We start from the raw sequence: 24,968 nt of genomic DNA, 5'->3' as shown, positions 1-24,968 counted from the left end.
TTGAGCGGTGGATTGAGGGACGGATTGAGGGGCAGTGATTGCATGATTGATGGACGGCCAGCGGCGGGAATTAAATTAAATGCAGCGCGAGTGTCGCTTTTAATTAGTGCCGTCCACCCCTGACAATCCGAAAAGTACAAAAATACGCAAAAACTGAGCAGCATTTCCGCACAGCTACTCCCTTTCACGACTTCTCGCGATTGTTTTCCATTAAGCTGCATAATTAGCATTCCTCTTCGCAAAGGTACGCGCAAGTTTCCTGCTCCTCGCCAGTTTCCCCCGCAGTTTCCCCCATTTTCCCAGCTTTTCAGCTTCCCAGCTCTTGCACTTCCCCACTTCCCGGCCTTTTATCGCAGCTCCAAAATTGATTTTGACACCTGAAAACTGCACAAACTTCTGGGCGAACAACTTTCGGGCAAAGAAAGTTTTTTGTGCGCAGCGAAATGGATGAGGCGCCTAACAAAAACAGAATTAAACATAAAGAGCAGGTGATTCGAGGAGGAAGTGTACTCCTATACTATGGAGTTCCCGCCAGCGGAAATCGCACTGCGTTCCATTTGGGCAAATAACTTTTTGTCTCGAGGATTACACGAGCATTACAAGACTGCCAGTTCGAACTGCGAGACAAGTCGAAATTGCAGGCGAGGCTGATGGGGAATTATGGGAGCCCGGCGATGGAACTTCGCTCATCGTCTTGTTCCAGCTGTGGAAATGGTCTTACACCGCGACAAAACTTGTGTGAAAAACATGATAATGGAAACTACAAAGCATGTAAACTAACTATTAAAGCTGTAGAAAAGTGTGCATTCATTTTCATGCATGTCTTCAGTGAGTTTGCAGCTCTAGTTACCTGCAGTTAGTTATAGTAACTCTTGTCTATGCAGTTTTCTCTCGGTGTATGCACTCCGCAATTGATGTGCATGTGGGGGGCGGCATATGTGTGTGCGGTTAGGAGGGCGTGGCAGCCGCAATTGATGTGGCAATATTTGCTGCACCTAGTTGGCTTCGCCCCCCTAACTTGCCACCCACTTTCCAACTAACCTGCCGCCCAGTTTCCTCTCGAGGGAACACGCGTCGTATGCGCAACTTGTGCAGTTTATTGAAAAACTTGCCTAATTTATGGGTGGCCTGGTGGCAAGAAGTGGGGCCACAGGGGCAAAGGTCTTGCGTCCCTCACTTGTTCTTTGACTTTTCTAAGCAGCGACTGACAGGCCATCAAATTATGCAAAGAATGCGCACTGAAAGGCCGTAAACAATCCGGGGAAACGAACTCAATTAAACGTAAACGCAATTGAGTTAAAAGTGAAAGAGGCGAAACAATTTAATTGGGGGCAAATGTACTCAAATGTACGTGTAGTACATCATTGAATTGGAATTGAATGCAAAACGAATTAGCAAAGTGATTTACCCTCTCCCTCCGCTGATCCATTTAACTAGTTGCCATAGGAAACGGCGACATCCTGCCAAGGGTCATGGCCAAGCCATAGTCATAGGTTGCGAATGGAAAAATCAAACAGATGTGCCGAGCAGCAGGATAAGCAGCAGGATAAACAGTCACTCCGACTCAAGAGAATGCTTAATGGCGCAGCAATCAAAAGTCATTATGTGAGAGCAGCAGCCAAGGACACGCCGCATCCCCACAAAGGGGAAAATTACGCGTATTATGACCACAGGCAGTGTGGATGTGCAGGACACAACTTCAGGACAGGACATTGGAATCAGGGCGGGAATCTATTGCCGAAAAGGCGAAAAGGGGCGCGTCTCAAAGGGCCCAGCCCTCGTTAATTTGTTTGTCGAGCTGGGAAAGCCAGAATTCGCCACATCATGGTGACTGGCCAGCAAGTTTGCAGGGGTTGCCCTTCAGGTTGGGAAACTAACCCGCGGATTAGGCTCAGCTGCACGCACAGCCAGGGAAAGCGGAAAAGTGGAAAAGTGGAAAACTGCTGGTGGGGAGCACTTCTCTGAATCTGAATCTGAATCTAAACCAGAGTGCAGGGCACCCATGCGTGCGGATATATCCTGGCACGGAATGCCAGGACACGTGCTGCGGCACAAGAATCGGGATTAGTTTCTCCAGGAAGCAGAAGTCGCGTTCAACTAGGCATTGGGGGAAACTAAAACAAGAAAGTGTCACACCCAAAGTGGAAAGAAAAGTGAAGGCAGGATGACAGGGGAGCCTCCAAATCGACTCAAAGCGTTTAAGACAACAAATAGTACTACAAAACTTAGTTCAAATGGATTTATATTCCAAAGTTTCCAAATCAGTAGTTTAAAAAAACCAAATAATCAATTTAATGATGGAACCATTAAGATATATCCATCAAAAATATGTGATTGCAGCATATTACAAACATGTTCCAAATCATTCCACGTGAATTGTGCAGTGTCGAAACTTTGAAATACAAATGAATCCAAATCGAAAGCACCCCCAATCAACAGAAGTTTCCAGAACTCGATCAAACGTCTTGTTAATCATAATTTACCTCATAGATCCATTAATTAACTCGAGGAAAACGAGTTCAAGGAACTTATCATCAGTGGAAACCAAAATGAAAACCATGATTCTGCAGCCAGTTCCGCAGAAAGTTGATTTGAAATATTATTTCAACAGAAAGCCGAATTGTTTTGTAATAAATTGCCAATCACTCAGTGGCCATTTGGAGGAAACCACCACCACAGTCCAGTACAGCACACCCACTCGATTACAGTCCATGGAAGACATGGAAGACCCTCTTCGTCACGGCATCAAGTATAGAACATTATTAAGTGATCCCCAGCCTAATGGGGATGGCGGTGATTTTGGCGATCTTGTTTGTTTACCTACCCGGCCATTGAAATAAACTCTCGTGCAATCCCCCGAAAATAGAATCACTTTTCCATTGCCAGGCGAAACAACCGGGCAATGCAAATATGTATGTACATATAATCAAAGTTCTCGGGGGCACACGACGCCGCCGATGACGTGGCGCTAACGTCACCGATCCTCTCACGCGCTAAAATATATATTTATTTATTATTTTTGTGTGGGAATTATTTTCGTGGTTTCTGGCTTTGTGGCTGTGGGATCTCAGTGGCTGCATCATCGCCACCTCAGTGACGTCACTTGGATCGCTCAACTGGTCGTTTGCCCGTCCTGCATCCCTTTCCAACCCACACAGATCTATCTGCAGATCAGTGGGTGGTAATCACATTTCTACGAAGCACTCGGCTGCCAGTGCAGATTCTCTCGATGACCTGGTTGATGGACTAGGAGCTGGTTCCTCTGTGCGATTGTGCTTTCGCCTGCTCCACGCGGCTTTATTTATTTGTATTTATCGGGAATTGCGCCTTCTTTTCGCCCAACGCCCCCACATGAGGCGAACAAATGGGTCCATAGCTTATCCATAGAGTTATAGTTGGTCCATAGGTGGTTCCCCTGGGACGCGCTTTTGATGTTGGCGCGGTCCAATCGACAAACTGGCCATGTCTTCTTTATGTTGTGATCAGGTTGTTGGGATAAACACCATGATCTCTCAGGGAAAAGCCAAACAAGAAGTTTCACTGATCAAACAGGAGGAAAGTAATAAAATTGTTTAATTTTGTGCGCCATTCGTGGGGATGATGACTAGGTATTAAATCTTTGTCCAGCTCATTATACACATTATTTGAATTAAATTAATGCCAAAGGACCGTTCTACTTGTCAAAGATTTTATGTACATATGTATATAGTATTTGCTAATTGCCAGCAATGGGAATCAAGTATTTAATCCGCCAATTGGTGATCAGATATCCACTTTATGCGGGCAAAGTGTTGACGGCAGATCTCAACAACTGCTGACTGGACTGCTGTCAGGTCATTAAAGCATATTTAATCGATTCCATATCAACATTTCCACTCTGCCAGGTGGTGAGATGTAAACTCAGCACTTGCTCTCGCTCACCTCTGACCCATTGGCTCCATCCCGAGCACGGGATTTGTTGTTCAACCCATCGATACGACGATTATGGGCTGATTATGGACGCGCCAAATTCCCAGCGGAAAGTTCCTCGCTTCCTCGCATATCACATGCTGGAACGTAGCGCACTCCTCGTTCCACTCGCTGCTCCAACATTGCTGATTGACGTCGACAAATTGTGCGAAAGCCGTTAATTGGCATTTCAAGATTTTCAGCAATTTCATAAAATTTTACGCCTATCATGTGTCGGCCAATTGGCGTCCGTCTGGCTCTTCGACTCTTTGGCTCTTTGACTCTTTCACTGTTCGCCGGACTGGCCATTGTTTGTTTTCATAAACACCGATAACTTATTTTCGAAAACGTATTTTGAATTATTAAGTTGCCATTCCCGTGCTCGTGACGCAGCTCGCGCTGATGGCCTGCGAGAAACGGTTGCCAAATGCCAGGAGCATCTCCTCCTTGGACCCTGATTTTTGCCTGATTTTCAAATTTTCAAATTTCATTCAGCATTCCGCTGGCCGGTGCAAATCCACAAATCAACGTGCTGAAAACAGCCTCACACCTCGCCCGATGACTATAAAAACACAATGAACATTGGGCATTCAGTGGGCGTGCTTGTATTTTGAGCAAACAGTCGTTAAAAAACGCCGCAGGATATATTCGAGTCATCGAGATTTGAGTTAAATGGCTTTTTTTAATGAATGCAAAATTGGCATGTGAAGTGTAAAAACATTGACTTGTTTTATGGGTCGTAATATGTTTATTTTACACTTTCATTATACCGGAATCCTATTTGTGAACTTTTGCTATCTTTTAAGCTCTTCGGTTTCTTAAAGTTACTAAAAATTTACTTTTTGTCATTACAGGTTTAATTGTCTTCTATTTGGAGGGAGAAAAGCTGCTGAAGCGAGGCTACTACCAGAATATACCACAATCACTATTCGATCCAACAATAAAATATATTACATTTTAAATATTTAAATATAATGCCTTGTGTTTGACATTTCAAGGATAAAAAGAAATCTTTTATTTTTGGGAAACAGGAGAGCGCCTTCCGCTGTTTATAGCATAGTTTTGTGCGCAACCACTTGTTGAGCAATATCAAAATGTTGCATACTTTTAGATGCACTCAATTACAAATGAGGGTTTTTGAAAACTAATTTTGAGACATAGGTGGCGCTAGCGTTGGCTACATTTTAGACAGCATTAATTAACTGCATATTTTTAGGGGGTTTGGAAATAGTTCAGTGAAATTGCAGCTTAATATTGCTTACTTTTAGATGTTGCCAGTTTACATGAAACATCAATTTTTATACATTATACACAACAGGCGATCATAATGTAAATAGCAAGTTGATGCTGAGTTTCGGTTTCAGGACATTGGAGCGCAACCGTAAGCCTAGCGATCGCCTTCTGGAGCTGGGAAATCCCTTGACAGCTAGCAAAGCTGCCATTTTAATCTATCTAAAGACCTCTACATGAAGCTTTTAAACCTACGTATGTATGTATGTTTCGGCTCGCCTGTTCTATAACTAACAAATTTGGGACTAGCTAGAAACAGGACTTTTGGTCGTGATACGAGAATAACAAATCAGAAAAGAAAAAATCATTCATTACCTTGTGATTTTTAGTACGTGTTGAAAATTATCATCCGATCAGTTGGTTTAATGGTTTTACGGCTGCTACAGTTTGATGATGGTATGGTGTGGTGATATTCAACATTTCAGATGGACGAATTATTGTATGTTTATCATAATCTAAGTGCACATAGAACGCCAGTGCAACAAATGTATGTATGTATGTGGATTTTACACTAAAGTTGGAAAGCCGAACAATTTTATGGCTTTAGTTTCGAATTTTCCACAACAGAAATGGGCGTTTGGGCCATGAAAATATCGTCATAGGGATTGTGCAGCTTTTGGCTTTCGCGGTCGTATTGTGAGCCAATGGCCCACAGCGACTCCAGATCGTATTCCTCGCGAGCACTGGGTGAAAATATGTGCAGGGCAATGTTGCCTAAATAAAAATGGAACGTGTTATAGTAGAGACGCCTGAATCTGCATGCATGGCAATACTCACCCAAGTCCATGGCCATCCAATCCCGGCTCTTATCGCCCTCGATGCGTGGCAGAATGTCACCCTTGGAGCGCTTGATCTTGAACATTCTGCGCACGAATTCCGCCGTGGTCAGCATGTGCCGGTAGCTGCGTCCACTGCAGACCACCAGGTGGTCCACATACTTCAGGTTTTCCGGCACGTAGCAGACGAATATATCGTCCACATTCTCCTTTCGGAGCAGCTCAACCAAGTCCTCAACATCAAAAACTCCGCGAACTCCACCTGCAAAGGGAAACAACGCCATAAATCGAAACTCTCTCTGGACGCTTCGCAACTTACGCTTTAAGTTTAGGCCGTAATACTGATCCGGCTCCACTTCCTGCTCTGGAAGTTCTTGCTCCAGATTTCGCGCCTCCTCCACATCAAAAATCTCCGTGGCCTCCTCATCACGGAATATTTTGTACTTGTTCTGCACGCCGGCAACCAAAGTCTTTGCGGGATTGCCTTCGACTTCCTGGCCCTTGACTGGCTGCTGTGGCGGCTTTGTAAACTCGTGGTGGAAGCAACGCAGGACAGGCACACTCAGTCGTCTGTCGTGAACCAGGCGGAACACGCGGGTCAGCATTTTGCTTGGGTTTATGTTGTTATTAATTAATTGGGTAACAGTTGTTTATTCGATATTTTCGGCTTTACTCGATAGTCTGGTTGCCGATAAGCGATAACAGCATTGGTATTTATAGTATTAATAACCATTATTTTTTCTTATTGGAATTTTGGTGTCGATTTAAAATATTTAATTTAAATGAATTTTATGAGATTGAAAGAAAGTTCTTATATTTGCTATTGACCGTTCTGTATGAGATATATTTCACTGAAATTTTATTAAGCACAAAATTCCGAATATGAACTATAGTAAATATAGTTTGGCTTCTTAGGCTTTAAAACTGTTAGAAAGACACACCTTTAGTGTATGTAATTGGACTCTCTTCAAAACGACAATGAGCCGCCTATTGCTATAAATGTAAGCTGTGGAATGAAAATCTAAGCTTTAGTAGCTTAAATTTTAAATAACTTATATTTTGTATTATTAAAACTTGGTTTTCTGTGCAAGCTCTTTAGTTTTTGAATAGTGTCAGCAGGCGCATCACTGAAAGCTGTGTTCATTGCTTTTCGACGCCTGGTCACTCTAGTTGCTGGTGAGAAAATCGATAGTAGTGACGACTATAACAGAATTATGAAGTAGGACAAAGGGTTTGACGGATAAATAAATAAATAGTATCACCATAAAAGAATAATATTTAATGGCAATAATATAGTGATGTGCAATCGAGCTATCGCTCAGTATCGGACCGAAGATACCGATAGTGTTTTGCAAGCTCAAATATTCGATACATCGTTATTGTCGTGAGTTGTCCAGCTCTAGTTCTCCTCTGAAATTAACCAGCCGCCTGATAACCAAATTAAAAGTTATTAAATCGCCACAAATCGCAGCAAAGTGTTCACAATGAGCGAGCAGAAAACGAGTGGGAGTGGGTCAGCGGTCACGGCCCGTCTGCAAATCGAGGCGGAGTACAAGGACAAAGGGCCGCAATGGCATCGCTTTTACAAGGTAATTGGCAACAACAACTGCGACTGCACTGAAAACTGGTTAAAAAAAACTGGATGAACGATTGCGGCACAGCTCCAGTCGCCAAGGACTCGCCACGGATGCGGAGTACACACCTTCCCAGAGCTCCTTGGCGGTCCGATTTCCACGAAAATGTGATGAGTGCGCAAAAGGCTTCTGCAGATGCCTCCACCACCAACACAAGTGCATCGGCGAGCTTTACGTGTGTGTGTGTGTGTGTTGTGTGCCAGCGGTGTTGTTGTTGGTGTTGCTTTAACAGCCAGGCTTTGGCCAAAAACAAAAACCACTGAAAAAGAATGTACAAACAGAATCTCACCAACACACACACGCGCACACCTGCTGCACTTTACTTTGCATTCTCCATCAAACATGTGTGTGTGTGTGTGCGTGTGTAGTGGCCTGTATTTGGCTTATTTATGCTTGCTATTTTGCTATATGCATGTACATACATAAGTACCTTTCCCCAAAAACGGTTTCCTTCGACTATCAATAGAGCGCTTGAGCTATTCCGCGAATTCTCGTTTGGCCAAATCAAATTGGAGGCGATTTCTGGGAAGCTCGTTGTGCTTGTGATTGCCGTCCCCCAAAAACAAAATACAAATCGTGGAGGGGCGACAGTGCTCTCCACTGAAGAACTCCTCTAACGCACACACACACACAGACACACACACTCGTACGGGGCAGGAGAGAGAGGCTCACGCACACAGGGGCACAAAGGGCATGCGTCTGGTTTTTTGAGTCTCGCTTTGGGCTGCTTCTGGTTGCCTGTCGGAATTGGAGTCGGAATCCTCTCCTTGCCCCTCCTCCTTCTCCGCCGTTCCTCGTTCTTTATGGCCAGTTCCGGCGAACTGTGTCTTCAGCTGCTGCTGCTCCTCCTCTGTTTCTCTGTTCCTCTGGCAGCGCTTCCACTCACTTGAATTGGGATTTCAGGGAATTCCACTCCGCAGTTAGGATGACACAGTAGATGGCCGTGTGTACAAATGTACAAATATCTCGTTTCTGGACCCGCTCCTCGGCATCCTCGTTCGTCATCCTTTGTGCTCGTGCCGAGGATAATCTAATTTTCCAGCTAACTGGAAAGCAGCCCGCAATTGTGCGTCGAAGCTGGCTGGAAAAACAGCTAGCAGCCATTTCCACTGAAATACAGTGCGACTTGACTAAGTCGATCATGTTGGGTAAATCCAAATTCCAGCCAACGTTCCTTCGAAATAGTCTTTCAATTGAAAGTTGGTTATCAATTCTAAAAGGGTTTTTAGTTGAATCAAATTTCCGGAATATCAATTTACTGGAACGTAAAATCATCTAAAGTAACTGAATTTTTTTTCTTTCTTACTTTGTAAACATTGACTCATTTTTGTGGTTTTCAAAAAGCTGATCCATGTCGAAACATTAAATTTTTATGAATGAAATAAGAATGAGCGACCTACCCCAATTTAAACATTAAATACTTTTAGCTACGCATCGTCATACATTATTCTTAAGAAATTTATAATCTATTAAAGACACTTATCTCTCTTTATTTTTAAAAATTCCCAAAACACATTCTTCTAAGAATTAATGTGTGACCTTAAATATTATTATCAATTAGTCAAATAGAATATAACTTAATTGGCAATTCATTTTGAGCCTATTAATTCTCCTTTCTGATTCAATGCTGTGCCTTTTGAAACCAAGAGAAACATATCATTTTAAGCATTCAAACTTCAAATGTGTTTTGCACTTGCGTTATGATAGTCCACCATAGGGGAGTTGGACTGTAGCCAAAAACGCAATGACGCATTCGGATGGGATCGTATTGTTTTGCTATGCTTTTTGCGCACTTTATGTTTAATCATTTCCATTGAACGCATTGCGTTACACTAGGTCTTCTGCCGCCCATCCCACCTCCCTGCCTATCAGCTTACATCTAGCGCCTTCTCGATCCATCCATTCCAACGTCATCCCACCCAACCCTCTCCGCCTCATTATGACAACCTCCGTGGACTGTGACGATGCCTCTCCACCCCGAGACCCTGCCAGAGGGTACTCTCTAGGAACAGTCGCCCGACTTCTTCGCATTTTTGAGCTATAAAACTCATTCTTAGTGTGTGAGATAGGGTATGTCGCATTCGTCTTGGCCAAGTGGTCTTCATCCATCGCTGCAATTATGCTCTGCGTGCATGCAACGTTTTTGTTACTGTTTCTTGATTTTCCTCGAGCGTTGCAAGGTAAAGCAGAAACATAATAATAAAACCGATTGCACGACACGCTTTGGAAACCCAAGCCCCCGAGATTTCGCCACTCCGTTTAGAAGGGTCACCTGGATAGCCAACGAGCATAAAAAACAAAACAGTATGCAGCTGGCAAACGACCCAAGACTTGATGTTCAATGGAGCTGAAGAACTGTTTTCTCTTCATTAGAAGGAATCCCATTGCTTTTGCGGCGGAATTTAACATGTAATTTCGATAGCAAATACATGTATGGATATACATAAGGTTCGGCCTGATTGTTGATTTCATATTTCATAGCCAGCTTGACATACATAGTACACATAATTCCACTCTATACACACATTGGTACCCTAAGAGTCTTTATCATGGGCAAACATTTAAATAAAATAGCTTAATAATCTGCGCGTATGCTCACGTGACTTGTCGATTATCGGACGACAAATAACTGATTGTAAAAATAGTAATGAATTGAGGAGTTCCGAGAAACATTAAGTGCAACCACAATTTTCTTTCCGTTTCTAAGGAATTATCAGAAGTGCCGATAGCCAATAGAAGGTTTGCTCTCTGAAAAGCTTCCTTATCGGTCATTGGCCTCGCTCAGATTTGGAGATTACGTAAGATTATGACTCCTCAATGTTATTTCATAGCAGCTCGACTGCATAATTTGCAGCTGATTCATTTTTAAAACATGACGAACTGCCATTTAACTGATTCTCGAGCTGCAATCAACGCAAGCTGATGGCTAACCATATTAAATCGCTCTTTCTGCTGGTTACTCATCAACATCACCATCACCGCATGCATGTGATTTAACTTTGAGCCGAATTTGAGGAGCACTTGACTTCGCCAGGTTGGCGCCATTGACCTTGTACCCAGTTCGGTAGTCGGATTTGATGTCCGATGGTTCGATTGCCTGGTGGGCACTTTCAGCTGCGCCAGCAATTCTCCTTTCATGTGGCTGATAAAGCGGCACCGGTCATGCCCAAGATAATGCCATTAACAACAGCCTGCGTTGCCCACATTGCTTGGCTAATTAGTCACACCCGCTATGTGGGCTATTCGTACCCTCCCAGTGTGATACCTCATATACATGTTTCTACTATCGCTGCAATCGCAGGGTTTGCCAACCCGGAGGAGCCCTCGTCGGTGCGCCAAGTGGTGAATCACTGCAAAAGGGGCAACCCCCATGACAATAGAAATACGATTTATGTTTTGCAAGCCCAGGAACGGAATAACACGCACTTATCAATTCATTTAGTGGTACATTCGTTTTTATTTTCCTACATTTAGTTTGCAAGTCAGTCAAGCAAATGTATCGTTTCAAAACAAATTATTATCAGAGCATTATGAGTCTGAACGTTTTCCATTTCTCGGAAAACACCAATACTCGAAACGATCGTAAAAGGCTTTATTGCGCCTCAAAAAGTTTCTCAGTTTGAATGGCTTTATAGGGAAACTCTGATATTGGTTCTAACAATGCAATTCAGTACTTTTTAATAGTTGTTGACCACTATTTACTATTTGCTCTTCTATCAAGGAATGCGTTGAGTCATTTCACGTTTACATTTTTAATTAGTTTGGACTTAAGGTCTTTAAAACTACCAAAAATGATTGAGTAACTAACGTTACTACGTTTTTTTTCTAAAAGGAAGATAATTTTAGGGCTTTCTTTATATCATCGAAAGGCCAGAAATAAAATGTTGCTTTCTCTATTATAGTGGGACATTATAGTTGTTGTCTTGAACGCTTAGGTAAACCGCGCAAATCTCAAAAAATCCCCCGATTTAGCGCCTGCAAATTGACTGATAAGTTGGCAGTAAAACGACCGAATGTTAATTCCTCCGCAACCTTTGTTGTTATGGGCAATTTCGATTGTACTAATCGCTTCTTTCGGAATTCCAGGAAATTTGTGAGACCTGCGACAGGGAGGCGAAGGAGAAGCAGTTCAGCACCTCGGAATCGGAACGTCACACCAACCGCGGCCTGAATCGCTATCGGGATGTGAATCCGTACGACCATTCCCGCATTGTTCTGAAGCGCGGCAGCGTGGACTACATCAATGCGAACCTGGTTCAGGTGGGTCACGTTTTTAATGCACACTCTGGCCCCTTATTTAATACGTATTGCAATCAACCGATATTTATCAGCTGGAGCGCGCCGATCGCCAGTACATCCTGACCCAAGGACCGCTGGTGGACACAGTGGGCCACTTCTGGCTGATGGTATGGGAGCAGAAGTCCCGGGCGATTCTCATGCTCAACAAGCTGATGGAGAAGAAACAGATCAAGTGCCACCTCTACTGGCCCAACGAGATGGGAGCCGACAAGGCCCTGAAGCTCCCCCACGTCAAACTCACCGTGGAGCTCGTTCGTCTCGAGACCTACCAGAACTTTGTGCGGCGATGGTTCAAGTGAGTTGCTCTTCTATAAACATTTTATACATATAAACTAATTGGTCTTGACTGCTTTCTAGGCTAACCGATCTCGAAACGCAGCAGAGCCGTGAAGTGATGCAGTTCCACTACACCACATGGCCGGACTTTGGCATTCCCAGCTCGCCGAATGCATTCCTTAAGTTCTTGCAGCAGGTTCGCGACTCTGGCTGCCTCAGCCGCGACGTGGGTCCGGCCGTGGTGCACTGCAGTGCCGGTATTGGGCGGTCGGGCACCTTCTGCCTGGTGGACTGCTGCCTGGTCCTGATCGACAAGTACGGAGAGTGCAATGTGTCCAAGGTGCTCTGCGAGCTGCGCAGCTACCGCATGGGCCTCATACAAACCGCCGACCAGCTGGACTTCTCCTACCAGGCGATCATCGAGGGCATCAAAAAGCTGCACGATCCCGTATGTATGCGCGACCAGCGGTCGGCGTTTGGGAGCCAAACTTGGGGGCTGCCAAGCGCCGCCGTACACATTGCACATCGCTTTCCCCACTGGGGGGTCACAGAAATCTCTATGTTTATATGTGTCGCAGAGTCACTAGAATTCTACTCAATCTTTACATTGGTCAATGGAATTATGATTCATTTTGATACATTTCTTATACTTTTTTTTTTTTTTTAATGTGATCTAGTATCAGATTAATTAGACCTTTTTAGTTGAAGTGAAGAAGACAACACTAGTTTTGGTTGGCCAGAGATTTCTGTGGCAGCCCTCATTATTATCCAAGACTAATGAAATCTTTTACTCCCGCTTCAGACCTTTCTGGACGCTGAAGAACCCATCATTAGCAACGACACAGAGACACACACACTGGATGAGCTGCCGCCTCCGTTGCCGCCACGCATCCAATCGCTCAACCTGCCACTGGCCCCCAATTCCGGCGGCATACTTTCGCTTAATATGCGCGCCGCCCAGGCTAATGGCGCTGAGAGTATCGGCAAAGAGCTGAGCAAGGACGCCCTGAACAACTTCATTAACCAGCACGACATGATCCACGATGCCGAGGTGGCCGACAGCCGTCCCTTGCCGCCATTACCCGTGAGAGCTTTCAACGAGTCGGACAGCGAGGAGGATTACTTGCTGGATGACGACGACGAGGACGACACAGATGAGGACGAGGAGTACGAGACCATTAACGAGCACGATGCCGATCCAGTTAATGGCCACGTGCCCGCAACAACACAGCCACATGCCGACGATGTCAATGCCAACAACGAGAAGCCAGCGGTGCCAGTCGACGAGCAGCACAAGGCGAACGGCATCGATCCAATTCCAGGCCAACTCCCAGCCAGGTAATAATCTAGCCAAAAAGTACAACTAAAAGTCAAGTTGAATTTAATCTGAAGCATTGGCAATCCTTCTAATCCCCTCCCAATTTATGCATTTCAGTCCCGAGAACGAGCTGAAGCGGCGAAAACGCAACGAATACCAGGCCAGCCTGGAGCAGAAGGTCAACGACATCAAGCGGAAGCAGCGGGAGAACGAGGACAACCAGCTGGCGGCAAAGAAACGAAGGTCATTACTCACATATTTTGCCGCTGGTGTTGTGGTGAGCGTGATCTGCGCCTACGCATACACGAAGCTAGGTTAAGTGCCCCGTAGCCACTAAGTAGTCGTAGACCAGTAGTAGCAATAGCTGTATGACGTATTTAGTTGCCGTAGGAGACCGATTCCTCCCCTGATTCCTCCACCCTACTTCCAAACTCCGATCCCCACCAACTCGTCCGCCTGGCCTGGCATTTAATGCGGGCACGAATCAAGGACGACGTGTCACGGATCGGAGAGGATCAGAGATCGGACGGAATCGCATCGCAATCGCACACGAATTGCGGATGGCGGATGGCGGATTGAGCTGAACGAACGAATGATACACGATGCATAAATATTAGGGAATTTTTGATATACGAAATACAAGAAGGAAAACAAAAGAAACAAGAGAAACAAAACAAGCAACTAAACTAACGAAAATCGGGTAGAAATCACGTCAAATGTAGATTTTGCGCAATAGACTGACATTTTAGAACAAATTTATTTTCTACTCTCTAAAAATGGATTGATAACAGATTGATAACCAGTTCCCCCGAACGAGCCCCAAACCACATGCAAAGCTCACCATACTTGCTCGCTATGCATTAAATGATTATGAATTATTATGAATATCATAACAATGTTTCAAGCACCTTACATCCCACTACACGCTTCACTTGTTGTTGTACAGCAATTTCTTATAGCATACGACCTATGTATATTTATTTATGAAGATTAATGAGAAACAACCACTTGTTGTAGTACATACATGGCAAAAATATAAAGTGCAGCAATGTGCCAAAAAGAAACGAATCGGAGAATTGTATGAAGTCCTATACGACTCTTAATTTTACTTTGCCTCCCGCCCCCAACTAACTATGAATTGTTGTGTTTAAAAACCCTTCCCCCGCCCCTAAGAAAGAGCACTTTATTAATGAATCGAAATTCAGCGCCATTAAAGCAATAACTTATGGATAAACAAAATAGCACGATGTACACCTATATCTCGTTTAACGCTTTCCAGTAGTTGACGAGTAGTAATCAAAATTGTTCATCGACCGCACACTTTCCGTCAGATGCGAAATCAAAATAAAGTGATTCTTTTCGAAATTGTAACCGTGGACTTGGCTAGTTGCAAATCAAACTAAATTAAAATCGTTTTACTAAGTCGCTAAGCGAAGTATAGGTGTATGATTTAATTATAATCCAGGTTTTGCCATAGCGAAATCATTTTGTATTAAAAAACGAGAAGGAAGAAGGCGAAAGACTATTCAATGGTTTTTCCAGTAGAGTAAGTGTGTGCAGTCCCAATCCCAAGAAACATATTTATATAAACGTGTAGCGTGAGAGGACGCAAATATTTTTTATATGTGTAACCCACAATTTAACGAAAATTCAAGTAACCACCCACGAATACGAGGCACTGCGAAACCATACGAAATCGGATGAGCCAAGGAGGATAACTAATAAAGGAAAATACATATTTATATTAAGTATATTTAACAGAAACAACATGAACAATACCTATAGTAATGCCTAGTTAACTGAACGTCGGCTAAGTACACCAACCACACACACACACTGACAACAAATCCAACCCAACACAGTACTATATATTATGCCTATGAGAAGGAAATGAGGAGCAAGAGAAAGTATTCAAATAAAGCTATACATTTAAGACATGAAAACTGCGAACCGCTTGGTCCTGGCCTATTCCTTGCTGTCTGTCATTCATAACAACATTTTTCATCTCTTTGTTTGCAGACGCGAGAACCGACACAAAAAGTCCAAGACAAAGTAACGGCACAGCCCATCCAGTCCAGCACCAATACAAAGAAACAAATTAAACATATCATTTTGCATTACTGTAGCTTCTAATGCCAAAATAAACATTTTTTAAAATTACAAACCAAGTTCAAAGTCTATCGTTCATTTATCGATTACATATCGACCACCTAAGCTGTTACGTAACAGCGACGTCACCATTAACAGAATGTTAGGGTTAGTGTGACCTAAATTCATAATATACTGCATTGGAAATGTTTTGCAAAGTTCCTACAGGTAGTTTATTAACAGTTGAGTTTCTAAATTCAAATAAAAATTATTGTTATTCGTTCTACATTGTATATTCGTTGGTTTCTTAAAACTCCATCCATAATATATAAGCACATAAGCTGTTTAGTATATTTGGGTGCCGCAGTCTGGCAGCACTGCAGTTGACTAACAGAACTAGCTGCGTTCGATAACTGTGGCACTGCCGAAAAAAAAAAACGTGCGCACGTTGTTTGATTTCTGATTTTGTTTTTACTGGAAAACTTAGTGAAAATATGGTCAGCAAAGCGCAAAAAGAGGTGCAATGCGACCACTGCGGCACAAGCCAAGGGGCGAAAAGCGTTTTTTCAGGTCAGAAGGTGTTCCTGGGCAGGAAAATTACAGATGTACTAGAGACCATCACACACAGAAGCGTGAGTTGGAAAAGGCGGCATTCTGATTTCCCAATCTTATCTCAAATCATCTCGCCGCCTTTCAGATCCCATCATCCTTGCCCATCAAGATATGCTTCGTCTGCACCTCCACATTCATGTCCAGCGCGGCACTAATCGAGAAGGTCCGCGAGACGGTGGATAGGATTCAGGCGCAGCCCGAGAAGAGCAAGGCGGCAGAAAAGGAGGTTAAGGTGCCAAAGAAAAACACCACCATCCGACAGCGCAGCAAATCCATAGCGGCTATTCCGGCGAGCTTTATTAACACAGAAACAGAGATCAATAATGCTTCGCCGAAGAAACTCGATAAGACCCCTAAAAAGCACCTATCTCGACTTTTAGAGGACAATCTCAACGATTCCGTGAAGCTGACGCCCGCCAAAGAGGTGTCGTCCACCAAGAAGGTTTTCCTTAATCTCTTTGGCAACGGCGACAATGATGCCATCGAAGTCCTGACCGAGAGCGAGGAAGAGGAGGACTCGGATAAAGGCCCTATCACCATTAACACAAACAACTTCCAGTGTGCAGAGTGCGCATTTCACACAAAATATCCCAAACCCTACAAGGAGCACCTGCAGAAGGAACATGGCCTCCAAAGGCCTCGCATATACTCCTGTACCTTGTGTATTAAGACATTTGGAGTGCTTAAGACCTTGAAAACCCATTTACGGGACGCTCACTCACGTACTTTTGAAACCGAAGCTGGGGCCAAGGCTAAAGCGAAGGAAAACAAGGAAAAGGAGCCGGAGGTCAAGAAGAAGCCTGAGAAAAAGGCCAAGGAGCCCAAGGTTGTGAGTCAGAGCAAAAAGCCAAAAGAGGGAAAGACCAAAGGGAAAAAGACAGAGGAGACCAAATCTAAGAATGGAACCAAGGCAGTTGAGGAAGAAGGCGAAGTGAACAACGAAAACGGTGCGGGCGCAGACAGTGACAACGCAGACATCAGCCAGGCACCCAAAATCGCATCCTTTAAAGCCCTAAATGAGTCTTTAATGAAGAAAAGGATGCTAGAGAACGTGATGGACTCGGATTACACATTTGCCATCAATGGATCCAGTGCCTCCACTCCCAGGGCAGATTCGATTAATTTTCAGTGCGACATTTGCGACGTCGAGCTGACGACCGCCAAGCAGATGCAGGAACACATGAAGACCGCCCACGGCGTTGAAAAGCCAAAGATATTCAAGTGCCACGTCTGCGAGAAGGGTCTGGCCACCAAACAGTCGCTGAAGACGCACATGACTCTACATAACGAAGGTGCTGAAGTGTCGAACTCCAGCAAGCGAAAGATTCTGCAGGAAGAGGATGAGGACGTGGACATTCTGGGCACAACTCAGAAGGAAAACACCGCCCAGAATAATGAAGGACCTAAGCAGTCACTGCACACCCCTGGTACTAAAGGCGCAAAGTCCAGCAGCCGAAAGATTCTGCAAGAAGAGGATGAGGTCGTGGAAATTCTGGACGCTTTTGAGAGTAACAACACTGCGGAGGATGATGACGGACCCACAGAAGAAAAGATTATAAGACCTAAGAACGAGGTTGATGGGGGCATGATTGCGCCTCGGTCGCCAGCTAAGAAGGCTAAGAAGGGCAATACCAGTCAGGCAGATCTTTCTGTGTCCTCAATCAATGGCAATACACCTTCAAAGATACAAAAACGAAAGAAACAAGACAAATCTGAGGACACGCTACCCGCATCTGATGTAGACGTAGTGGAAGAAATAAACTACAACGTGAAGCCTCACAAAAAGGCACGCCTGGAGTCCATTGGTGACTCAACCGCCGACGAGTCCACCCTCAGCTGCGACCAGTGCGGGAAGTTCGTCAAATCGCGTCAACGCTTAGACTCGCACATTGAGAAAAAGCACGCCTCCCAACTAAAGTGTACTCTATGCAGGGAAATCTACAAGAACCAAATAGATTACGTGGCTCACTTCTCGGACTGTGGCTCCGAAAGTGGACTGCCGTGCGGCGTAGCCAATTGCAAGAAGGTCTTCACGGAGGCCAACTACCTCTGCTCCCACCTGCGCAAGCGCCACCAGTTGCACTAAACTCTCTTTATTTGTTTATTATTATCATATCCTTCTTGACCAATTTAGTTTTACGTTAGCTTATTGCTTAGGTAAGTATCATTACATTTCTTTTAATATCCAATGGCTATCTATATATAAAGTTGATAAAAGCCGAAAAAAAATTGCAATTTATAACAAGGTTACTTCATAAATTTTTAAATAATGTTAATATTTTTTAAGTTTAATTCCAAAAGTGCTATAACACGAGTTTAATTTGATTTTTAAGACTATCATGGAACACCCCGTAAGTACTCACCAAGAGTATATAACTTAGTTTGACCGTAAAAACAATTTTGTACTGAACGATAAACTGTTAATAAAAAATGGCAAATAGCTACGACATTTTACATGTTTCAATCCCAGCAGAAGAAGAAGAGGCATAATATAAGTTCACTTATACATTTATTTGTCATATTCCCGAAACAAAAACAAAACTATAATAACGTTCACGCGGAAACCATGGGCGATTCACTCGCCGGGGAGAGCAGTAGGAGTGAAGACAATACAGATGTTAAATCAGGGGAAGCATGAATTCTCCACGGGAGTTCAACAACGAGGCAGAGGTGAAAAACAAATTGTCTAGTTACACTTTTCTACTTAATGTAAACGATGATATTGATGACGGGCTCATGAAGACGCCACTTTGCCGTGAATCTCTGCCTGGGCCACCTTCATTACATCGAGGGCCCCACGCTTGATCAAGTCCTCCGCCAGTGTCTTGCCCAACTGGTTGGCCTTCTCGTAGATCCCCCGACTGTGACAGGCGTGCTGGTACAGACCGCAGAACAGGTTTTGCACATCCTCAATGAGCACCGAGTGCTGCGGCGTCGGCTGCTCCTCGTCGGCGTAGTCGAACATTTGGACCGTTTTCTGCAGGAACGGGCACTTGGCAGGGGCTGTGTTTCCGTTTCCGTTGTTTTTGACCGGCGCCTCTAGACCGCTGCCCTGGTGCATTGCCGCGAAGGGACACTTGGAGGAAGTGGCCACTTTATCCACTTCATCGCCAGTGCTGCTCGCATTACTGGCTCTGCTGCTCGGTGGCGTGGGCAGAATGGAAGCCGGTGCCCCTGCCACACCGCCAGTCACTGGACACTTTCCAGCTTGGGCGAAGGACACCTTTATATCGTTGTTAACGTACGGACACTCGCCCATGAAGTCCTGTCCCACGGGCATCTGAAGTGGACAGTGAGCAGTTGTGGCCGATTCACTTCCAATACCACTCTTGGCACTGAAGGAATCCCCGGAGTCTGCATGCGCTACTGGACATTTGGCAGGCGCCTTTGCCTGATTGTGCGGCACTGGACACTGGCCCATCACATCCTGGCCGCCCACCAAACGAAGGGGACACTGACGGGGAGTAGTATTCGCATTGCTGGTATCCGCATCGCCACCTCCAACTCCGGAAGATCCCACAGCATTGTTGTTGCTCAGCACTGGGCAGTGGCTAGCCAGATCCGAGAGCTGATCGACAGTGTAACTGGAGAGAGCTTCGCAGGCAGCCGCATCCTCGCAGATCACTGGAGGGCTACCTTGCTGGCGCGGACTGCTGGAATTCGAGTCCGAACCGGAACTGTCGTTGCCATTTCTGGCACGCTTCGTGGCGGGGGGAGAATCGCAGCTGCTGCTGTTCTCCTCCTGCAACTGGCTGGCTTCCTCCTGGGCGCCTCTTTTCCGTTGCTCCCCCTCCAATTTTTGTTCATTTAAGGCACATGCCAGGTGGTTCCGTATCTCTATGGCACCATCCAGACTCCAAACTGCACCGGTGAGGGAGAGTCCCACCTCCTGGCTGTTTCCATTCAAGGGCTCGCCCTTTAAGGTACTCCAAACTGCCACTGGGGCGGAGCAGCCACCTCCCAAGGTCTTGAGGAAGCTTCGCTCTGCTAGGATGCGGCACGTTGTATTCAGGCACATAAGTTTCTGCAGCATGGCCAGCACTTGGTCGTCATTAGCCCGGCACTCCACGGCCAGGGCTCCCTGGCCAACGGCGTAGAGCAAATCGGTCGGCTCCAGCACCTGGCTAATGCGACTCATCCAGCCCATTCTCACCAAGCCGGCCTGAGCGAGAATGATGCCGGAAAACTTGGAATCGGCGGCATCCAGCTTGGCCAGCCGAGTATTTAGATTTCCACGGATGTCGCACACAGTCAAATGGGGATACATCCTACGGATCTGCGCAGTGCGACGAAGAGAGGAGGTTCCTGTGGATAAGCGAAATAGTTTAATAATTTTAATTACAATTCACCAATGTTTATCACACCCACCAATCACACTGCCCTGTGGAAGCGACGCTATCGTGTGGCCCTTGAAGTTCTCCCGCAGAACCAGCGCATCCCGCGCATCTTCTCGCTCCAGAACGGCTCCGATAGCCATTCCTGTTGGCAGGGCTGTGGGCAGATCCTTGAGCGAGTGCACCACAAAGTCAACGCCTCCATTGCGCAGCGCATCCTCGAGGTCGCGGGTGAACAGGCTCTTCTCGCCGATCTTAGGAAGTGAAACGTTCAGCACACGATCGCCAAATGTGGACATGGTGTCTGTAAAAAACAATTAGAGTGGATGAAGCGGTTTGCTTATAAGGCACTTCACTTATCTTACTAAATATTTAAGTTTGATAGGCGATATCTTCATTACTTGACCCCTTCTGAACCCTCGTAAATGGTACACACAAACGCGACATCTTCGATCGATCATCTAGGATGGCGTTCCACTAATTGCAGTTGGTTATGTCATCGTCACCTGATAAGGAACCCAGTAGCACCCAACAGGCTCCCCACTTTATGACAGCAATCAAGCGAGACATGCAAACGGAATACGTATGAATATCTCCCCAACTTCCCCTTTTCCATTATGGACACGCAACGATAATGTCTTTTTCAAATGTTTTGCTTATCGGACCGGGAATAGAATTTGAATAAAAGTGTATATCAAAGAAGGAAATTGCGTGCGAGGCGTTGAATAAAACACTTGCCAAATTGCATTTTAATGAAATACGGATAGGGCAAGTGAACTTCAATCGATTCAAATAGATTAAGGTGGTGCTAGTCATGATAAAGCCACATCGGTTGACTCATCGTGGGTGCTTCTAAATGTATTTCCAAAAACTGGTCAATCTTATCGGGTTCAGAGGTACTCAACCTGCCTGTATGAATAAAATTTCAACACATTTCCCATCAATGTCGACAGAAAGTGCGACCCTTATCAAATATTTTACGGCGATCAGATAGACCGATGGATTTTTTATCATTTTAGCCAAACAAAAAATCTCACGTAATGTTGTATGGCCAAACACTCAATACTTGGTAACTCAAAGGTGCTGATTATTTACCCGCCACTGTATGTTTGTAAGTGTGTGTGGTTTAACATTTTTTGGCATTCCCTAATTTCGAGAGCAACAACAACAGCACTAGCCATTGACATTGAGCAAACTTCGGCAAATGGCACGTGAGCGGGAAAGAGATGGCGAAAGAGCGAGAGAGCCGGCAAGATAAAGAAGCCGATATGTTGAAGACGATCGTATGCAATCCTATTTAAACGGTCGTAACATTTGTTTTGACCACTATCAGAATGAGCGACCACTATCAGCATGGCTCCTGCTGGAAATTCCACCAGTCATGCTTCGCTTCCAGTTTCCAAACCTCAATGTGCAGCATGACTGAGCTGTTTGCATGTACATATATAAGTATGTAAGTACTTTCAACTCCCCTCCAGTTTGCTAATCATGAGTTTCCAATTCCCCTTCCAGCCCGGTGCCCCAATATTTATCAACCCCGACTTTCACTTACGGATCTCGAATTTCTGCTTGGGATATAACTTCTGCAGGCGGCCGATGACATGTTTGGTCTGAATCAGTGCGAGCTGCAAAGAGGGGGGAGAGTGTTTAATTGTTTAATAAAGTGCCTATTAAATGCTAAATGCAAATGGACCGAGAGTAGGAGAGAGTGGGTCACTTAGCTTGCAAATAAGTCAAGTAATTTCAAATTGAAATGCCAGCAGCACACAGGTGGCCTTCACTTCAAGCACGATCAAAGGTGGCTCAGAGCAATTAACACAAAAATTATTAAAAGGCCCAGCTTAAAATCAAGTTTTCAAATGGGGATCATACAAAAAACAAGTACAGTACGGTCTCGATAGTAAAATATATATTTTTGTTTTTTCAGTTAGATCGGTCACTCGGTGGGTTTACTTTTCGAAAGTGCACTGTATTAGTTTGGCCCCTCACTCTCTCTCTCTCTCCCGTTTCCTCTCATTCTGCAAAAGTGCGTGCTGTTGCTATAGCGAATTGTGTAACAGTAACCAAAAAGCAGAGCAAGTACAACAACTGCAATAACACCACGCGGAGAGCAACAAGTCTTGCATAAAAGAGGGGGAGACGAGAGAGAAAGAGAGAGCCACCAAAATGTGATTGAAATTCAAATGCAGCACTTCCAATTCGAATTCCAAGCGGATGTAGTATGCACATATTTTAGTTCTCGACGACTTAAACACACTTACCTCACTCTTTCGCGATCCAACGCGTATAACCTTTTCCTGCGCCGACATTATAGGCGCTCTAAAGTTTTGCTAATAAGTGTTGCACAACAATTGTTTATGCTGGGTTATTTGTTCGATGTTCGTTATTCCTGTTGTTGTTGCAAAGTGAAAGTGTGTGTGAGAAGGACAGCTTTCGGGGTCACGTTGGCAGCCAAAAGAGGGGGGAGTGCGAAGTTGAGGGCCCGGATGAACGATAAAAGATGAATGAAAACGTAAATGCACGCACTATTCAAGACACATTTTTGAGTTATTGTCGCGTTGGCTTTGTACTAAGCGGCAGATAATCCCAAGTCGAAAGATCTTTCCAAATTTTTAGCTGCTGGCCGATACTACGACCGAGCAAAGAGCGAAAAGTGAATGACAAGTGTGACCGCGGGCGAACCGTTAAAATATACGAGGAACGGCTGACAGGGTTGCCGAGTTATGAGCACAGTTTGTGACTGAAGCCACATTTTTAAATATACTAAACGTGACCAAAAATCCCCGATTTGATAAATAGTACAAATTACGAAATTAGTTTGTTACATTATGAGTAAAAGATTACTTACAACTGTATACAATTAAATTGTTTAATTGCTTTATTTAAATGTTTAGCTTTCAAAACTACCAATACCACATTCGGGTAATCATGTAACCCTGACAACTCTGGAGTTGATTGGCAATCGCTCGCGCCACGAACCTATCGTTCTCAGCTGTTTGGAAGATAAACAAAGAGGAAATGTTTCTGGTGAGAATAATAAATACTGAAAAGATCCAAAATAATAAAGTGCTTAACTCTCCAGTTTATCAGCCGTCCCACGCGGACGCTGGGCAACCGGATGCAGTCGGTGCGCGAGCGGTTGGGTCCGGACTTAGCCGATCAACTGGACGCTCTCCATCGGAATGTGATGAGGACTGGACTGGTGTCCACACAGGAGCTGGAGGAGGCGTTCCGCAAGACGCGCGACATGGACCACAACCCGAACCGGTTGAATCTGCTCTGGCTGCTGGGTATCGTCTTTTTTATCATGGTGGCCACTCCTGTCTTCTTTGAGACCATTTCCTTTCTGCTCGGAGTACGTTGCTTTCTGCCCAACAACTACTTGGTCTGGGAGGCTACTAGGCCCATTAGCGACTGCGAGTTTTGTAAAGGAGTGAGGGCGCCACTGATCCTTGCGAATCTCACCATGGATGAGTTCGCACCGCACGCGTACTCCTCGATGCCCATCATCGTGAAGAGGGCGGTGGCGCACTGGCCAGCCCAAAAGCACCTCAGCTTTGCCTTCATGAAAGAACTGTACGAGGGCGTCCCGGAAGCTATGGACTCAGATTGCCAGTTTCTTCACTTCAACTCCGATCTCAAGTCACTGAAGCAAGTGTTTTCCATGTCCGAGGAGCGTTCAAATCTTACTCAAGGAGTGCCCTGGTTCGTTGGCTGGAGTGTATGCCAGCCTGCTGTGCTAGCGGAGCTCAGAAAGCTGTATCCCCGCCCGCATTTTCTGCCTGTCGATGCTGAAATGCCTCACACGGATTTCATTTTAATGGGCTACGAGCAAGGAGCTGTAATGCATGTGAGTAACAACTAAATATCAACAGAAACTAAGCCTAATCTCTCAATTCTTATAGCTTGATTACATTCCACGCCTGATGTGGCAAGCCCAGTTAAGTGGCAACAAAAGCTGGTTTCTGGCCCCTGCTCCTGAATGTGACCACCAGTGTCAGCCCTTCTCCTTCTATGTGGAGCCCGGAGATGCTGTGTTGGTGGACACACGCATCTGGTACCATGCCAATACCATCCCAAAGGGCCAGTTTTCGCTCACCGTTCAGTCGGAATATGGATGAGTGCCAGCTTGTAATTCTGAGACTCAGAATGGAATAAACTGAAACTTCAGAAGGTATAAACTGCCTATTAAGATCTCGCTAAAGTTACTCAAGACCTTAAAACATATGTGGTAAACTTACAAAAAAGTGCTAATAGAATTAAATTCTATATGTGTTTCATAAAGATTTTAAACACAAATGTATGCAATGTATGTTGTTTTCAAAATTAAACTGCCACCTCAGATGTAATCGATTTTCGATAGTTTCGGCGCAAGCCATTTAAACGAAGTTAT

The 24,968-nt window shown here is 44.8% G+C and overlaps 6 protein-coding genes and 1 long non-coding RNA gene across 10 annotated transcripts in view; 4 read left to right on the top strand and 3 right to left on the bottom strand.

The window, feature by feature from the left end:
• The window catches only part of LOC6532362 (protein rhomboid), a 38,060-nt gene extending 32,373 nt beyond the window's left edge, over positions 1-5,687 (bottom strand). Inside the window, exon 1 of one of the 2 annotated variants that reach the window (XM_039374079.1) lies at positions 5,554-5,687. The gene's annotated coding sequence lies outside the window, so the exon portion shown is untranslated. The remainder of the gene's footprint in view (positions 1-5,553) is intronic. The other variant, XM_039374081.1, reaches the window with a different exon arrangement.
• LOC6532357 (uncharacterized protein K12H4.2) lies at positions 5,550-6,691 on the bottom strand. Its single transcript, XM_002093081.4, has 3 exons — positions 6,334-6,691; positions 6,016-6,276; positions 5,550-5,952 (listed from the first exon to the last, which is right to left on the bottom strand). The coding sequence occupies exons 1-3, from the start codon at positions 6,617-6,619 to the stop codon at positions 5,774-5,776; spliced, it is 726 nt and encodes a 241-aa protein (XP_002093117.1). The 5' UTR covers positions 6,620-6,691; the 3' UTR covers positions 5,550-5,773.
• Positions 6,692-7,391: 700 nt separating this feature from the next.
• LOC6532356 (tyrosine-protein phosphatase non-receptor type 61F) lies at positions 7,392-15,709 on the top strand. 2 transcript variants are annotated; one of them, XM_002093080.3, is made up of 7 exons: positions 7,392-7,603; positions 11,735-11,908; positions 11,980-12,242; positions 12,305-12,671; positions 13,026-13,561; positions 13,659-13,784; positions 15,561-15,709. In XM_002093080.3, exons 1-7 carry the CDS (start codon positions 7,499-7,501, stop codon positions 15,595-15,597), a joined length of 1,608 nt encoding a protein of 535 aa, XP_002093116.1. In that variant the 5' UTR covers positions 7,392-7,498; the 3' UTR covers positions 15,598-15,709. The 2 variants fall into 2 exon arrangements, with proteins under 2 accessions (XP_002093116.1, XP_015049295.1); XM_015193809.3 differs by lacking the exon at positions 15,561-15,709 and having other exon boundaries at positions 13,659-15,484.
• A 327-nt stretch (positions 15,710-16,036) lies between these two features.
• On the top strand, positions 16,037-18,690 carry LOC6532355 (zinc finger protein CG2199). Its single transcript, XM_002093079.4, has 2 exons — positions 16,037-16,261; positions 16,327-18,690. The coding sequence occupies exons 1-2, from the start codon at positions 16,124-16,126 to the stop codon at positions 18,325-18,327; spliced, it is 2,139 nt and encodes a 712-aa protein (XP_002093115.1). The 5' UTR covers positions 16,037-16,123; the 3' UTR covers positions 18,328-18,690.
• Positions 18,691-18,733: 43 nt separating this feature from the next.
• LOC6532354 lies at positions 18,734-23,249 on the bottom strand. The gene is made up of 4 exons (XM_002093078.3): positions 22,837-23,249; positions 22,128-22,200; positions 20,610-20,879; positions 18,734-20,546 (listed from the first exon to the last, which is right to left on the bottom strand). Exons 1-4 carry the CDS (start codon positions 22,882-22,884, stop codon positions 18,976-18,978), a joined length of 1,962 nt encoding a protein of 653 aa, XP_002093114.1. The 5' UTR covers positions 22,885-23,249; the 3' UTR covers positions 18,734-18,975.
• Positions 21,266-22,257, top strand: LOC26535757. Of its 2 annotated transcripts, none has more exons than XR_001454065.3 (3): positions 21,266-21,686; positions 21,747-22,028; positions 22,088-22,257. It is a non-coding gene; the product is annotated as an uncharacterized LOC26535757 (long non-coding RNA). The 2 variants fall into 2 exon arrangements; XR_001454064.3 differs by having other exon boundaries at positions 21,282-21,686; positions 21,747-22,024.
• Positions 23,250-23,450: 201 nt separating the features above from the next.
• Positions 23,451-24,928, top strand: LOC6532353. The gene is made up of 3 exons (XM_002093077.4): positions 23,451-23,602; positions 23,658-24,425; positions 24,481-24,928. The coding sequence occupies exons 1-3, from the start codon at positions 23,594-23,596 to the stop codon at positions 24,694-24,696; spliced, it is 993 nt and encodes a 330-aa protein (XP_002093113.1). The 5' UTR covers positions 23,451-23,593; the 3' UTR covers positions 24,697-24,928.
• The last annotated feature ends 40 nt before the right edge of the window (positions 24,929-24,968 follow it).

The sequence above is a fragment of the Drosophila yakuba genome, chromosome 3L (genome assembly GCF_016746365.2).
Source record: "Drosophila yakuba strain Tai18E2 chromosome 3L, Prin_Dyak_Tai18E2_2.1, whole genome shotgun sequence".
Classification (NCBI taxonomy): domain Eukaryota; kingdom Metazoa; phylum Arthropoda; class Insecta; order Diptera; family Drosophilidae; genus Drosophila; species Drosophila yakuba.
The sequence above is the reverse complement of the archived record's forward strand: the minus strand, read 5'-3'. Positions and strand labels throughout refer to the sequence as shown.

Excerpts from the sequence above, each read along its gene's own strand:
- LOC6532357 (XM_002093081.4), bottom strand. The coding sequence starts at position 6,619 with ATGCTGACCCGCGTGTTCCGCCTGGTTCACGACAGACGACTGAGTGTG. Across the intron at positions 6,277-6,333 it reads TTACGGCCTAAACTTAAAGC|GTGGAGTTCGCGGAGTTTTT; the intron begins GTAAGTTGCGAA and ends TTCCCTTTGCAG. Across the intron at positions 5,953-6,015 it reads TTGGATGGCCATGGACTTGG|GCAACATTGCCCTGCACATA; the intron begins GTGAGTATTGCC and ends ATTTTTATTTAG.
- LOC6532356 (XM_015193809.3), top strand. The coding sequence starts at position 7,499 with ATGAGCGAGCAGAAAACGAGTGGGAGTGGGTCAGCGGTCACGGCCCGT. Across the intron at positions 7,604-11,734 it reads AATGGCATCGCTTTTACAAG|GAAATTTGTGAGACCTGCGA; the intron begins GTAATTGGCAAC and ends TCGGAATTCCAG. Across the intron at positions 11,909-11,979 it reads TCAATGCGAACCTGGTTCAG|CTGGAGCGCGCCGATCGCCA; the intron begins GTGGGTCACGTT and ends GATATTTATCAG.
- LOC6532355 (XM_002093079.4), top strand. The coding sequence starts at position 16,124 with ATGGTCAGCAAAGCGCAAAAAGAGGTGCAATGCGACCACTGCGGCACA. Across the intron at positions 16,262-16,326 it reads AGACCATCACACACAGAAGC|ATCCCATCATCCTTGCCCAT; the intron begins GTGAGTTGGAAA and ends GCCGCCTTTCAG.
- LOC6532354 (XM_002093078.3), bottom strand. The coding sequence starts at position 22,884 with ATGTCGGCGCAGGAAAAGGTTATACGCGTTGGATCGCGAAAGAGTGAG. Across the intron at positions 20,880-22,127 it reads CAAGCAGAAATTCGAGATCC|ACACCATGTCCACATTTGGC; the intron begins GTAAGTGAAAGT and ends TGTTTTTTACAG. Across the intron at positions 20,547-20,609 it reads TCCACAGGGCAGTGTGATTG|GAACCTCCTCTCTTCGTCGC; the intron begins GTGGGTGTGATA and ends GCTTATCCACAG.
- LOC6532353 (XM_002093077.4), top strand. Across the intron at positions 24,426-24,480 it reads AGCAAGGAGCTGTAATGCAT|CTTGATTACATTCCACGCCT; the intron begins GTGAGTAACAAC and ends CAATTCTTATAG.